Genomic DNA, 17,446 nt, shown 5'->3' with positions numbered 1-17,446 from the left:
GATGGTTGCTGGCTACCAACCTACCAGGATGTTTTCTGGCTACCAACCTACCAGGATGGTTGCTGGCTACCAACCTACCAGGATGGTTCCTGGCTACCAACCTACCAGGATGGTTACTTGCTACCAACCTACCAGGATGGTTGCTGGCTACCAACTTACCAGGATGGTTGCTGACAACAACCTACCAGGATGGTTGCTGGCTACCAACCTACCAGGATGGTTGCTGGCTACCAACTTACCAGGATGGTTGCTGACAACAACCTACCAGGATGGTTGCTAGCTACTGTCCTACCAGGATGGTTGCTGGCTACCAACTTACCAGGATGATTCCTGGCTACCAACCTACCAGGATGGTTGCTGGCTACCAACCTACCAGGATGGTTGCTGGCTACGAACTTACCAGGATGGTTGCTGACAACAACCTACCAGGATGGCTGCTGGCTACCAACCTACCAGGATGGCTGCTGGCTACCAACCTACCAGGATGGCTGCTGGCTACCAACCTACCAGGATGGTTCCTGGCTACCAACCTACCAGGATGGTTGCTGGCTACGAACCTACCAGGATGGTTGCTGGCTACGAACTTACCAGGATGGTTGCCGACAACAACCTACCAGGATGGCTGCTGGCTACCAACCTACCAGGATGGCTGCTGGCTACCAACCTACCAGGATGGTTGCTGGCTACCAACCTACCAGGATGGTTGCTGGCTACCAACCTACCACGATGGTTGCTGGCTACGAACTTACCAGGATGGTTGCTGACAACAACCTACCAGGATGGCTGCTGGCTACCAACCTACCAGGATGGCTGCTGGCTACCAACCTACCAGGATGGTTGCTGGCTACCAACCTACCAGGATGGTTGCTGGCTACGATCTTACCAGGATGGTTGCTGACAACAACCTACCAGGATGGCTGCTGGCTACCAACCTACCAGGATGGTTGCTGGCTACAAACTTACCAGGATGGTTGCTGGCTACCAACCTACCAGGATGGCTGCTGGCTACCAACCTACCAGGATGGCTGGTGGCTACCAACCTACCAGGATGGCTGCTGGCTACCAACCTACCAGGATGGCTGCTGGCTACCAACCTACCAGGATGGTTGCTGGCTACCAACCTACCAGGATGGTTGCTGGCTACGATCTTACCAGGATGGTTGCTGACAACAACCTACCAGGATGGCTGCTGGCTACCAACCTACCAGGATGGTTGCTGGCTACAAACTTACCAGGATGGTTGCTGGCTACCAACCTACCAGGATGGCTGCTGGCTACCAACCTACCAGGATGGCTGGTGGCTACCAACCTACCAGGATGGCTGCTGGCTACCAACCTACCAGGATAGTTGCTGACAACAACCTACCAGGATGGCTGCTGGCTACCAACCTACCAGGATGGCTGCTGGCTACCAACCTACCAGGATGGCTGCTGGCTACCAACCTACCAGGATGGCTGGTGGCTACCAACCTACCAGGATGGCTGGTGGCTACCAACCTACCAGGATGGCTGCTGGCTACCAACCTACCAGGATGGCTGCTGGCTACCAACCTACCAGGATGGTTGCTGGCTACCAACCTACCAGGATGGTTGCTGGCTACGATCTTACCAGGATGGTTGCTGACAACAACCTACCAGGATGGCTGCTGGCTACCAACCTACCAGGATGGCTGCTGGCTACCAACCTACCAGGATGGTTGCTGGCTACGATCTTACCAGGATGGTTGCTGACAACAACCTACCAGGATGGCTGCTGGCTACCAACCTACCAGGATGGTTGCTGGCTACAAACTTACCAGGATGGTTGCTGGCTACCAACCTACCAGGATGGCTGCTGGCTACCAACCTACCAGGATGGCTGGTGGCTACCAACCTACCAGGATGGCTGCTGGCTACCAACCTACCAGGATGGCTGCTGGCTACCAACCTACCAGGATGGTTGCTGGCTACCAACCTACCAGGATGGTTGCTGGCTACGATCTTACCAGGATGGTTGCTGACAACAACCTACCAGGATGGCTGCTGGCTACCAACCTACCAGGATGGTTGCTGGCTACAAACTTACCAGGATGGTTGCTGGCTACCAACCTACCAGGATGGCTGCTGGCTACCAACCTACCAGGATGGCTGGTGGCTACCAACCTACCAGGATGGCTGCTGGCTACCAACCTACCAGGATAGTTGCTGACAACAACCTACCAGGATGGCTGCTGGCTACCAACCTACCAGGATGGCTGCTGGCTACCAACCTACCAGGATGGCTGCTGGCTACCAACCTACCAGGATGGCTGGTGGCTACCAACCTACCAGGATGGTTGCTGCCTACCAACCTACCAGGATGGCTGGTGGCTACCAACCTACCAGGATGGTTGCTGGCTACGAACTTACCAGGATGGTTGCTGCTACCTACCTACCAGGATGGCTGCTGGCTACCAACCTACCAGGATGGTTGCTGGCTACCAACCTACCAGGATGGCTGCTGGCTACCAACCTACCAGGATGGTTGCTGGCTACCAACCTACCAGGATGGCTGCTGGCTACCAACCTACCAGGATGGCTGCTGGCTACCAACCTACCAGGATGGTTGCTGGCTACCAACCTACCAGGATGGTTGCTGGCTACCAACCTACCACCTTGAAAAGACTTGAGCAGCTTTGATTTCTTAGATCAAGAGCCCTTCGTCAACATTAATGTACCCCCCTCCACCCCCCCTCCTTGAAGGGTTCAACCTGCGTAACTATCACCAAGAAAGAGGTCCAATAACAGTCTGATATGCTGAATATTTTTTTATTAAATGCTAGGACAGTAATATAGTTAGTTAGACTAGACATCTCTACAAGATGGACCAGTTAGGGTACATTGGTGGTGTGAGTAATAATGGTGTCTTATATATATGATGGGTAAGATGCAGCACTCACATGTATTTGTAGACTCACGACTTCAAAACTCATCTAGGTGGTAAACAAGACTGAGAACTACTTCTTGACTGGCGACTAAAAATATTCCTGTGCTCGGTAAATGATTAATATATTTATGCTATTATTCAACAGGTGATGAAAGTATTTGTATACAGTACTCTGAAAACAGATGACTGCTCACGTCATCAGAAATCATGTCTGAGATGTGAATGAGGTGGGATGTCATTACCATGGGCTGACATGCATTACTGCATGTCTCTTGCCCTAATGCAGTCCATCATACAGATGATTCCTAAATTAATGGAGTCATGCATCACTGGATTAAATAAAGGACGTATGACACTGAACTAGTCTAGCATTCCTAAGCTAAATTTGACAAGTTTTCACTACCACTGCAGCTAGTTACACCACGATCTGCCACATTACCTCACATACACCATCTTACTGATTAATATTTTTTTATAAATGTTATGAATCAGTTTTCTACTTTATTCATTATTATTATTATTATTGTTATTATTATTATTAATGTTGTCATTATTATTATTATTACATATTATCACTGCTGTAATCAGACACAAAATATTATTATCTTACCATATATTCTAGAGATCAGTGGACATAGCGCGCTGTAAACGGGAATATTTCTCGCTAAAGAATATTGATCAGCTTAATCTAGGTCACATTCTTCAACACAAGTGAAAACAAAGAAGATTTTCCTATATAAAATCTTAAACACAAGATTATTTGGATGCTCGGAAAAAATGCAGTAATTAGTTTTGCTTTAATTACTTTTCCTCACCGTATTTTGAAATACGTTACTTTCTATATATGTTTCCATAGAAACTAACAATGGTTATAAATGACCATAACTTTTAAAGGCGTGGACCGGTAAGCCAGCGGAAGGCCTCGGTCAGATGACCAAAAGCTCCAAAGGTGGGTCATCATCTGACTAAGACCCGCGTCAGGAAACATTTGTCCTGTTTCCTGACGAACCTTACCTAACCTAACCTAACCTAACCTTACTTTCTCTTTAAGGTTCCACTTTCTCTAGTGACTGCACTTTTCTGGTTAATTCCTTTACGGTTACACTTGTTGCATATTGCATGGCCTAAATTTGTTTAACTACTTATGTGTACCTGTACCTAAATAAACTTACTAACTTTGTATGTTCTGTGACTGAATTAAAGTAGCCATTTGTCTGTTCCTCCCTGCAGTCTGTACAAGTTTTCTTATGTAGCAAATGTTGAGTGACTCTGCAGCCGTACTTCACAGATATACTTGCTTAATGTTAGATGCTGAGAGGAAGCACAAACAAAGTCAATGTATAATATCACTACTTCACCTCATAATGTTATTCATAATGTTATTCAAAATAAATCACAACAGATGTCAAATTCCATATCTATACATAACTGTAGATACGTTAGGTTAGGTAATATTCCTCAGGAAATAGTGCTTCCTGACGCAGGTCACATGATGGCCCACCACCGGAACTTTTGGTCATCTGGCATACTCGTCCACCCCATTAAAAAATTAAGATTATAATTATAACAATTTTTACTGTAAGTATTGGCACTACAGACAGCTCTACATGACTGAGAAGAGATGCTTTCCTCTGGCCAGCACTAAGACACCTTCTCCACGCAGTTATGATGTGTGTTGCCCAAGTTACGAAGGAATGTCTAGTCATTACTTATCGTATCTAAAAATTTCTATTAAAGGCACATCGACAGATGCAGAGTAATGAGAAAATTAGAATGTGATTCACATAGGCTGTGCATATTCTGGGATTGCATCAGTTTGCATACAGTACTTCTTAAACACTATGCTAAAAGATCAAATTTTTTGCCAATTTTTATTAAAACTTATACTAATAACAACACTGTGTTGCTGGCATCATTCACATATAATAAAACTTCTAATATGCCAACTCAAGATGAACGAGGTTTACAAAAATAGGGGCACTGCACTTTTTGTGATTAAAATTCGTTGTTTGATTATAACATTAAGCTGAAAATAAACACAAGGATAAGTGCTAAAATATTTTGTGTTGACCTGACTGCCTTATGTCTTATGTATTAAGATTTTCTCCTATACATAACAACCTGCCGCATCTGTACTGATAAAATGTAATTTTATAGGTGAAAAGAAACGTATTTCATGTGTTTCCCTAATATTTTGAACCCGTGCTAAGAGGCACACACTAACAGTATCGTGGCTAGGAAAAGAAGACAAGCATTGCTGCCTTGATCTAGCAGACTATGTTGGTGAGCACCCTGGGGTCACATCAGTGGATGGGACCTTCCCCAACAAACCTGACTAATAGCTACTACCATCTTAGGCTTCACATACGTGTTGTCGTCTTCATCAACATCAACGACTGACTGTCCAGCCCTGGTGGTGCGCGACTCAGATCTTCAACGCTGGGGAGCAGAGCTCTCTCAGCTAGTTGTCAACAAACGTTTGTAATTACGGAGCTCTGCAGTGATGTTAGGTTAGTGATATGTTAGTGTTGTTGTGTTAATGTTGTTGTGTTAGTGTTGTTGTGTGAGTGTTGTTGTGTTAGTGTTGTTGTGTTAGTGTTGTTGTGTTAGTGTTGTTGTGTTAGTGTTGTTAGATCAGTGACAATGTTATAGTGCCTGGATCAGTGACAGTGTTTCAGTGCCTGGATCAGTGACAGTGTGTCAGTACCTGGATCAGTGACATTGTTTCAGTGCCTGGATCAGTGCCAGTGTTTTCTTGAGTGCACTATCGTGGTGTTACCTGTTCACTACAGGTCAAGTATACTTTAATCCCTAAAGCAGGGATTGCAATAAACTGTGCGAATATACACAGGGAGATATACACCTCCCTGCGTATAAATCCTGTGTAGAAATGTGTTACATACTCGAGGTTAATGTGTTACTAACTAACTAGCTTCAACAGTTGATGACTGACGAATCTTCCGAGTGTTACATGTTAATGATTGTGACCAGCTTTAGCTCTGTCTCACTAATGGTGTTCCGGTCGCAGTGTTGTTGTAATTTATCATTCAGACAGTTGTAATGGTGTGGTGTTGACAAGACTGCTGAGGATGTTGTAGCTGTTGGTGTGAAGTTTATCATATAAGTAAACACCGGCTGATAGACCCTTGTTTACATATTACTGTCTATCTGTAACCGATAATTGGGAGGCAAAAATTACTAGAACAGTGAAAATTATAAAGGCATAAAGCATTAACTACAAAAGAGACAGGTTACGTTTATGCTATACTGTCTAGCAGTATTACTAGCGTTATCCTCCCACTAGCACCACCTACCTGCACAACCACCTGTTTCAAATAATCAAATGTATCCATTAATTACTCTCAGATAATCTGTTATTCACATCCACCTTCCTTCAGTAACTACTCCTCCCCATCTGCTTCCTCAGGGAAACTTAGAACTTCATCTTGTGGATTGCATTGTTGAGTCGTGAGGCCTCGGAGCTGAGGTAACATCCCAAATCCTCAAGCTTCTTGACGGAGTCCAGAGTCTGCACCGTCTGGCTGTAGGGTTCATAGCGCACCTCGTAGGGTCGACTCATCGTCTGGAAGGTCCAGCGCCTGCAACAGTGACAGAAAGAGTTATGACCATTCCTGTGACATATGTTAGGTGTCAGCAGTGCATTTAATATTATTGTTTAACCACGTGGTTAGTCTCCCACCCAGGAAGACGGAACCAAAGAAATAAACACTTTCACCATGTGTATTCATAGTGTTTTCTTAATCAACATTCCTTCCCACAAACAAAAATTCAACCAGTGTGCGTCGTTCAGTGTTGATGTATATGCACGAAGATATCAAGTTATGCAGAATGACAGGTCCAAGAAGTGTAATAGTGGAATTTGGGTTGCAGCATGCAAATAATGGGAGTAGTGGTTGACTCTTAATTCGACAAGAACAAACGTGAATATTTATTTGTATAAATATTAAACCCATCCTGCTGAAATCTTTGAGCATGACAAACCTGTCTCAAAAAACTTATATTTTAATCTCATTACTTATCTCTACATAATATTCATGGCACACATTGACCTCAGATGTGACATTTCTACTGTCCCTCCCTTCTTGATGCAACATACAAACATCCTGTTTCACACCCACACAAAGCACTTTGCTCTGATACATTCTCTTTTTATTCCATATATTGGCAAACATACGTCGTTCTCCAGATCTCTGATCACTTCTGCAACAACTCTCTTTCCCTAATCTATAATGTGATTTATTTTTATATAATCATAAGTAATATATATATATATATATATATATATATATATATATATATATATATATATATATATATATATATATATATATATCTATATATATCTGTGTGTGTGTGTGTGTGTGTGTGTGTGTGTGTGTGTGTGTGTGTGTGTGTGTGTGTGTGTGTGTGTGTGTGTGTGTGTATGTATAAGCATATATCGCAAACCAAGCGATACAGAATGCAAAACAACCACGGGGGGAGTAGAATGATAACTCTAGGCCTTTCGTGTTGCAATCAACACATCATCAGGAGCTTGCAAAATTGTAGAAAAGAGGAGTGTGTCCAGCAAATAACGTTCCGTCTTTACTGTAGTGAGAGAGGGAGAATGTAGAGGATACCGAAAGTGACCAGGCACCAACAGTAAGAGAGAGAGAGAGATGAATATTATAGTATTAGAAAAAAATATCACAAGCATTGATATTGTAATAACCTAAAATAAACGAAGTTAACTTAGCAATAATAAAAAATTCGGTCATATTCCGCTATGACATCTATAACTATAAATATATATAAATATATTGTCAGTGATATAGAAACCACTGGCACTTATATCCTCTCCGCCTGGGACAACGTGTCCCTTTAAATTACAAGAGAAGGAAAACGGTACCATATAAAGCGGAGACTCACGAAATCGTAATGACACAATTGCAAACAAACCATACCACGGGAGGGGTTTGAACCCGAGGTCAGAGAGTCTAAAAACTCCAGACCGTCGCGTTAGCCACTGGGCCAGCTACCCACAATAAGATTCATCCAACTAGGTATATTTATACACCATAGGAAGGTTAGCAAAGGCACCACTGTGACCACAAATGCAAATTTTTACAGACGAATCTCCAGCTAGCGTGGTCGTGACGAACTCTAGCTCAAGTCCCCTTAAAGCCGTCAACATGACTCACGAAATCATTATGTAAAGAAAATGGGGCTCATTAAAATGAACTGGTTAAAGGGGGGAGACATCTTTAATAACAGGAAAGCATGTTAGGTAAGACACATATGCAACAGTTAGGTATCTTTATTTCGAAACGTTTCACCTACACAGTAGGCTTCTTCAGTCGAGTACAGAAAAGTTGATAGAAGCAGAAGAGACTTGAAGACGATGTAATCAGTCCATCACCCTTAAAGTTTTAAGGTGGTCAGTCCCTCAGTCTTGAGAAGAGCATTGTTCCAAAGTTTGAAACAATATGGAGTGGAAGTGACAGGATGGAGCCTTATATAGCGCCAGGAGGTGAGACGTAGGTCACTAGTAGAACGCAGATGTTGGGAGGTCAGGTCTCTCTCAAATCCAGCCGTTTTCACTAGTAGAGGTTTTCGAAGTTGATTTCAGGTCTGTACCAAGATACCCTTGTGTTGCAGTGTCTGGCAGATTGAACATTAAAATGGTATAAAATACCGACAGGTTGTTAGGTAAGACACATATGCAACAGTTAGGTATCTTTATTTCGAAACGTTTCACCTACTGTTTCGCCTACTGTGTAGGTGAAACGTTTCGAAATAAAGATACCTAACTGTTGCATATGTGTCTTACCTAACAACCTGTCGGTATTTTATACCATTTTAATGTTCAACAGGAAAGCCGGCCAAAGATATTCATCCCACATAATTCTGAGGCAAACTCTGGTTCAACCTTCAGAAACTGCAGGAAAAAAAAAATGTAGGCCCTAATTCATCGGTGTGACTCTACATTTAAGACAGTCTGATGCATACGTATAAGAGCCCAATTTTAAACTGTGTACTCTTGCCTCAAGTAAAAATGCATCTAATTTGAACAGCCCATCACTGATATTATGTAATAACTGCCTATCATGATTAATAATTGCCGATTCTACAATATTCCTTTCAAGCCAGGAGGAACAACGGAAAATGACTTTTGCTTCACGTCAGTTTGCTGGGTTATTACAGGCTCTAATATGGTTGAAAATCGCGTTCGACTCCTGTGCTATACGTATCGGATAACAGTGCTGGGACATTCTCACCTCCAATGACTTTCCAGTTTGTCTCAAATAAGAGAGACTACAACCATTACAACCAACTCTGTAAACACCACCAACACGTTGTTGTGGTGCATTGTTTATCAGGATGCTTCTGACAGTCCTTGAGTTTTTAAATACTACTTGCTATAATATTCATCTCTCTGGCTATGGTAGTGTTGGTGCTGGTCACTTCCGGTACCCTCTCCTTTCTCCCTCTCTCACTCCAGTAACGACGGTCCTCTGGGAACGTTATTTGCTGGACACCCTCCTCTTGTCTGCAATTTTGCAAGCTCGTGACGATGTGTTGATTGCAACACGAAAGGCCTAGCACTATCATTCGACTCCCCCCGTGGTTGCTTTGTATCCTGTATCGCTTGGTTTGAGATACATGTATATCATCCTGCCTCTGTGGCATATGGCCGGTTTGTTGAAAAAAAAAATATATGAACTCAAATTATATATCATTCACGTCCCTCATAATCCTTCCAGTCCGACCCTCAGTCATTTATTTGTACAGATTAATGGTTACTTATACAGACAAATGGTTGCGGTACAGACTGCTGTTTATCTGTGCAGATTAAAGAGTGTCTATACAGATTAATGGTCTTCATATTAATAGTTTTTATAAGATTATTTTTACTAAAATTTCTTCTGGTGTTCGCACATCTGTAGCATCACACAGGTATGGCTAACATATGAGCCCAGAGAATTTATCAATTTTTTTTTATTTATACGTATACCTTAATCAAACAATATGAAAATTATCTGCAAAGTAAGAAAACCCTATATTTTTTCTTTATTTATACTGTTTTACTCAGTGTAATAATTTATCTAATACTATTTGCTTATTTCCTACTCTGATTCTCCGTCCAGTTCTACACCAACCAGTTGGGTGAGAACTTGGCTCCCGGCCGAACTGATGCTGCACTTCTGCACCTGGCAGACTACAGTGGCCAGACTACGGCTGGTCGAGTACACTCTTACAATACTGGTCTATCTTCAGATGTGAATCCAGCTGTAGTGACTTTGCTCTCTCGCTCGTTAACACTCGGCTGACTTATTGCATTGTGTACATGCTGTAAATATATTTGTGAAGGGTTTATAAAGGTGCTAAAATCTACACCTTTCGTGTTTGCCTTTGTCTTCATTTGTTTGAGAAATGTTACTTGTTAGATGTGATTTACATCCAGTTACAACATGCCTTTCATCACGTACCTGTGTTTGTTATAACTTGCTAAGCTTAAATTAGTGTCTTTCTTCAAATGTATCATTCATCATATGAACTTTTTCTTCCACTCACTTATCATTCTCTTTCATATCATCTCGCCATAAACTTTCCCACTGTAGATAAATAAGACACACGCTCAACGAGGATTTCTTTACTGCCGATTAATAAAGATTCTCATGTGCTACACATGTATCTTATTCATATACTTGTCGGTATTGCATACGATTAATAATGACACTCACTGTCCTCGTACATTCTATATTATCTTTCTCATGTCAAAGGCTAAGTAGAAAGCCTGAAAGCCTTTACATAAATCTTTTGTTTCAACTCTCTTCTGTCTCATCTTTTAAAAATATTCTTACTACTAATAGTCTGAAGGCTTCTCTCTCTTTAATGCCTTATAAAAATCGCTAAAGACTGAAATATATATTTTCTATAGTTTCTCTTGTTTATACAGATTTTATGCATATAATATCTCTCTTGGTTGGTAAGCACTACTGAGGATAAGACTGAAATAACTACGACCATGCCAGAAGCTGCTGGTGTTACAGACTCTGGAGGGAAAGCATGTGTCAGCCTCTGCTTCTCTCCCCTCTTTCTCTCTCACCTAAACTTCTCCTGTGCGTCCTCAATGCTGTCAGCAACGAAGTAGAGATCCTGGTAATCCTGATCCTGGTAGGGCTGGATGGCTGTGATGGCTGGGTCGAAGGTCTTCTTATGTGGCTCATCCGAGAGGGAATGTTGCAGCTCTCCGTAGCTGCTCAGTAGCCCAGCACCCCAGGCTCGAGTCTCTGCACCCTCACGACACAGCCCGAACTCCACTGTAAACCAGTACATCTAGAGGGGAAAGACTAGCGTTAGGTCTACAGATGTGGGAGGCTTAAATAAGGGATATGGGAGGCTTAAATAAGGGATGTGGAAGGTAGTCATGTGTTAGGAAAAAAATCGAGAAAGAGTCTGACATATTTGTATACATATATACTCCATTATGTGGTCAGATTCCATAAACCATTTATAAGAATAATGACTTTATTATTAATTTAGTTGCTTCGAGTCCCACCACAACATACTGTTTGTTATAAACGATGCCATAATGTATGCACTATACCATGGTGTATAAATTATACCCTGTGGGGGATACAGCAAGGTCTACGTAGGACAAACTGGAAGGAATCTTCAAACACCTGTTTAAAAATACAAATATATTAAAACCGAGACGACAGCAGCGTCTTGTGTCTTACCCAGGATGATGAAAGGTCATGTCATGCACTGGAACAATGAGGAAATAATCTACAGAGAATAAGACAGTAACAGGCGCCACTGTATAAAAACATCTTGACTGGTACTTCCAACATCATACAACAAAATGCTAGTATCTGTTCCATCAACAAATATAGTGCAAATGATGCTGCAACATGTTACCTCTCAGACACTATGTGATACGGCAATTACGTGGCCTCATGCCTACACCTGCCTCTCTCCTGTGACTTGCATTCTTCACTACATATATTGTATAAATCACTGGTATATTATACCGACAAGGTGATGAATTAAACACTTGTACAACATCTGGGTATCTTTACTCTGTAGACATTTCGCGAACCAGTGGCTTTTTCAATACTATAAAGAAAACTGAAGAGGTAGAAAATAAGGTAATCAATCCCTCAGCCTAGGAGCAGGTGTTCAGTACCGTATTACTGATGAATCTTATTCGTCAGTATTACGGTACTGAATACCTGCTCCTAGGCTGAGGGACTGATTACTTCAGACTTTTGATCTTCACCATTCTCTTTCTTTGTATTGGACTGATGAAGCCACTGTGACAAAACATTTCCACAATAAAGATTCCCAGATGTTGTACATATACTGCGTTCTCTCAGTCTCCTGCATCATTTACAGAGACCAAAGTCCCATGACCGAAACGTGTCCAGTCAAGATGTCCTAAGTGTCCTGTCATCCAGAGACAAACAAAAGAAACAAAGAAATAATAACTAGCAAACAGTCTGATTTTCGATAATCAAACTTCGGTATATCACGTGACACAGACTAGCCACACTCTGTACATTACGTGACACAGACTAGCCACACTCTGTACATTACGTGACACAGACTAGCCACACTCTGTACATTACGTGACACAGACTAGCCTCACTCTGTATATTACGTGACACAGACTCGCCTCACTCTGTACATTACGTGACACAGACTAACCACACTCTGTACATTACGTGACACAGACTAGCCACACTCTGTACATTACGTGACACAGACTAGCCTCACTCTGTACACTACGTGACACAGACTAGCCACACTCTGTACACTACGTGACACAGACTAGCCACACTCTGTACATTACGTGACACAGACTAGCCGCACTCTGTACATTACGTGACACAGACTCGCCTCACTCTGTACATTACGTGACACAGACTAGCCACACTCTGTACATTACGTGACACAGACTAGCCACACTCTGTATATTACGTGACACAGACTAGCCACACTCTGTACATTACGTGACACAGACTAGCCTCACTCTGTACATTACTTGACATAGACTAGCCTCACTCTGTACATTACGTGACACAGACTAGCCACACTCTGTACATTACGTGGCACAGACTAGCCACACTCTGTACATTACGTGACACCGACTAGCCTCACTCTGTGCATTACGTGACACAGACTAGAAACTCTCTGTACATTACTTGACACAGACTAGCAACACTCTGTACATTACGTGACACAGACTAGCCTCACTCTGTACATTACGTGACACAGACTAGCCACACTCTGTACATTACGTGACACAGACTAGCCACACTCTGTACATTACGTGACACAGACTAGCCACACTCTGTACATTACGTGACACAAACTAGCCACAATCTGTACATTACATGACACAGACTAGCATCACTCTGTACATTACGTGACACAGACTAGCCACACTCTGTACATTACGTGACACAGACTAGCCTCACTCTGTACATTACGTGACACAGACTAGCCTCACTCTGTACATTACGTGACACAGACTCGCCTCACTCTGTACATTACGTGACACAGACTAGCCTCACTCTGTACATTACGTGACACACACTAGAAACACTCTGTACATTACGTGACACAGACTAGCCTCACTCTGTACATTACGGGACACAGACTAGCCTCACTCTGTACATTACGTGACACAGACTAGCCACGCTCTGTACATTACGTGACACAGAGTAGCCTCACTCTGTACATACGTGACACAGACTAGCCTCAATCTGTACATTACGTGACATAGACTAGCCTCACTCTGTACATTACGTGACACAGACTAGCCTCACTCTGTACATTACGTGACACAGACTAGCCACACTCTGTACATTACATGACACAGACTAGCCTCACTCTGTACATTACGTGACACAGACTAGCCTCACTCTGTACATTACGTGACATAGACTAGCCTCACTCTGTACATTACGTGACACAGACTAGCCACACTCTGTACATTACGTGACACAGACTAGCCTCACTCTGTACATTATGTGACACAGACTAGCCTCACTCTGTACATTACGTGACACACACACGAAACACTCTGTACATTACGTGACACAGACTAACCTCACTCTGTACATTACGTGACACAGACTAGCCACACTCTGTACATTACGTGACACAGACTAGCCGCACTGTGTACATTACGTGACACAGACTAGCCTCACTCTGTACATTACGTGACACAGACTAGCCACACTCTGTACATTACGTGACACAGACTAGCCTCACTCTGTACATTACGTGACACAGACTAGCCACACTCTGTACATTACGTGAGACAGACTAGCCACACTCTGTACATTACGTGACATACTAACCACACTCTGTATATTACGTGACACAGACTAGCCATACTCTGTACATTACGTGACACAGACTAGCCTCACTCTGTATATTACGTGACACAGACTAGCCACACTCTGTATATTACGTGACACAGACTAGCCACACTCTGTACATTACGTGAGACAGACTAGCCACACTCTGTACATTACGTGACATACTAACCACACTCTGTATATTACGTGACACAGACTAGCCATACTCTGTACATTACGTGACACAGACTAGCCTCACTCTGTATATTACGTGACACAGACTAGCCACACTCTGTATATTACGTGACACAGACTAGCCTCACTCTGTATACTACGTGAAACAGACTAGCCTCACTCTGTACATTACGTGACACAGATTAGCCAAACTCTGTATATTACGTGACACAGACTAGCCATACTCTGTACATTACGTGACACAGACTCGCCTCACTCTGTACATTACGTGACACAGACTAGCCACACTCTGTACATTACGTGACACAGACTAGCCACACTCTGTACATTACGTGACATACTAGCCACACTCTGTACATTACGTGACACAGACTAGCCACACTCTGTACATTACGGGACACAGACTAGCCACACTCTGTACATTACGTGACACAGACTAGCCTCACTCTGTACATTACGTGACACAGACTAGCCTCACTCTGTATATTACGTGAAACAGACTAGCCTCACTCTGTACATTACGTGACACAGACTCGCCTCACTCTGTACATTACGTGACACAGACTAGCCTCACTCTGTATATTACGTGAAACAGACTAGCCTCACTCTGTACATTACGTGACACAGACTAGCCAAACTCTGTATATTACGTGACACAGACTAGCCATACTCTGTACATTACGTGACACAGACTCGCCTCACTCTGTACATTACGTGACACAGACTAGCCACACTCTGTACATTACGTGACACAGACTAGCCACACTCTGTACATTACGTGACATACTAGCCACACTCTGTACATTACGTGACACAGACTAGCCACACTCTGTACATTACGTGACACAGACTAGCCACACTCTGTACATTACGTGACACAGACTCGCCTCACTCTGTACATTATGTGACACAGACTAGCCTCACTCTGTACATTACGTGACACAGACTAGCCTCACTCTGTACATTACGTGACACAGACTAGCCAAACTCTGTATATTACGTGACACAGACTAGCCATACTCTGTACATTACGTGACACAGACTCGCCTCACTCTGTACATTACGTGACACAGACTAGCCACACTTTGTACATTACGTGACACAGACTAGCCACAATCTGTACATTACGTGACATACTAGCCACACTCTGTACATTACGTGACACAGACTAGCCACACTCTGTACATTACGTGACACAGACTAGCCACACTCTGTACATTACGTGACACAGACTCGCCTCACTCTGTACATTACGTGACACAGACTCGCCTCACTCTGTACATTATGTGACACAGACTAGCCTCACTCTGTACATTATGTGACACAGACTAGCCGCACTCTGTACATTACGTGACACAGACTCGCCTCACTCTGTACATTATGTGACACAGACTAGCCACACTCTGTACATTACGTGACACAGACTCGCCTCACTCTGTACATTATGTGACACAGACTAGCCGCACTCTGTACATTACGTGACACAGACTCGCCTCACTCTGTACATTATGTGACACAGACTAGCCGCACTCTGTACATTACGTGACACAGACTCGCCTCACTCTGTACATTATGTGACACAGACTAGCCGCACTCTGTACATTACGTGACACAGACTCGCCTCACTCTGTACATTATGTGACACAGACTAGCCTCACTCTGTACATTATGTGACACAGACTAGCCGCACTCTGTACATTACGTGACACAGACTCGCCTCACTCTGTACATTATGTGACACAGACTAGCCTCACTCTGTACATTACGTGACACAGACTCGCCTCACTCTGTACATTACGTGACACAGACTCGCCTCACTCTGTACATTACGTGACACAGACTCGCCTCACTCTGTACAAAACGTGACACAGACTCGCCTCACTCTGTACATTACGTGACACAGACTCGCCTCACTCTGTACATTACGTGACACAGACTCGCCTCACTCTGTACATTATGTGACACAGACTAGCCTCACTCTGTACATTATGTGACACAGACTCGCCTCACTCTGTACATTATGTGACACAGACTAGCCACACTCTGTACATTACGTGACACAGACTCGCCTCACTCTGTACATTACGTGACACAGACTCGCCTCACTCTGTACATTACGTGACACAGACTCGCCTCACTCTGTACATTACGTGACACAGACTCGCCTCACTCTGTACATTACGTGACACAGACTAGCCTCACTCTGTACATTACGTGACACAGACTCGCCTCACTCTGTACATTATGTGACACAGACTAGCCTCACTCTGTACATTATGTGACACAGACTCGCCTCACTCTGTACATTACGTGACACAGACTCGCCTCACTCTGTACATTATGTGACACAGACTAGCCTCACTCTGTACATTATGTGACACAGACTCGCCTCACTCTGTACATTACGTGACACAGACTCGCCTCACTCTGTACATTATGTGACACAGACTAGCCTCACTCTGTACATTATGTGACACAGACTCGCCTCACTCTGTACATTACGTGACACAGACTCGCCTCACTCTGTACATTATGTGACACAGACTAGCCTCACTCTGTACATTATGTGACACAGACTCGCCTCACTCTGTACATTATGTGACACAGACTCGCCTCACTCTGTACATTATGTGACACAGACTAGCCTCACTCTGTACATTATGTGACACAGACTCGCCTCACTCTGTACATTATGTGACACAGACTAGCCTCACTCTGTACATTACGTGACACAGACTAGCCTCACTCCAAGATCTATTCACTCAGGCCGCATAAATGGAAAAAATCTATCCAGGTATACAGTGACCCTCAAAGCACATGTATGTATGTGTGTATGCATGCATGCATATATGTATGTATGTATGTATGTATGTATGTATGTATGTATGTATGTATGTATGTATGTATGTATGTATGTATGTATGTATGTATGTATGTATGCATGTATGTATGTATGTATGTATGTATGTAT

At 43.2% G+C, this 17,446-nt stretch overlaps 1 protein-coding gene across 2 annotated transcripts in view; it reads right to left on the bottom strand.

Annotated features, from left to right (window-relative positions):
* Nucleotides 1-2,780: 2,780 nt before the first annotated feature.
* ple (tyrosine hydroxylase ple) overlaps nt 2,781-17,446 on the bottom strand; it is a 127,969-nt gene continuing 113,303 nt past the window's right edge. The window contains exons 9-11 of one of the 2 annotated variants that reach the window (XR_008407701.2): nt 11,016-11,245; nt 5,613-6,504; nt 2,781-5,560 (exon numbers count right to left, since the gene is read on the bottom strand). Coding sequence is in view for 1 of the 2 variants with exons in the window: in XM_053782931.2 (XP_053638906.1) it covers nt 6,339-6,504; nt 11,016-11,245 (396 nt within the window). In the remaining variant the exon portion in view is untranslated. Of the gene's footprint in view, nt 6,505-11,015; nt 11,246-17,446 lie in introns of both variants that reach the window. The other variant, XM_053782931.2, reaches the window with a different exon arrangement.

This window comes from Cherax quadricarinatus, chromosome 28 (genome assembly GCF_038502225.1).
Source record: "Cherax quadricarinatus isolate ZL_2023a chromosome 28, ASM3850222v1, whole genome shotgun sequence".
NCBI classification, from domain to species: domain Eukaryota; kingdom Metazoa; phylum Arthropoda; class Malacostraca; order Decapoda; family Parastacidae; genus Cherax; species Cherax quadricarinatus.
The sequence above is the reverse complement of the archived record's forward strand: the minus strand, read 5'-3'. Positions and strand labels throughout refer to the sequence as shown.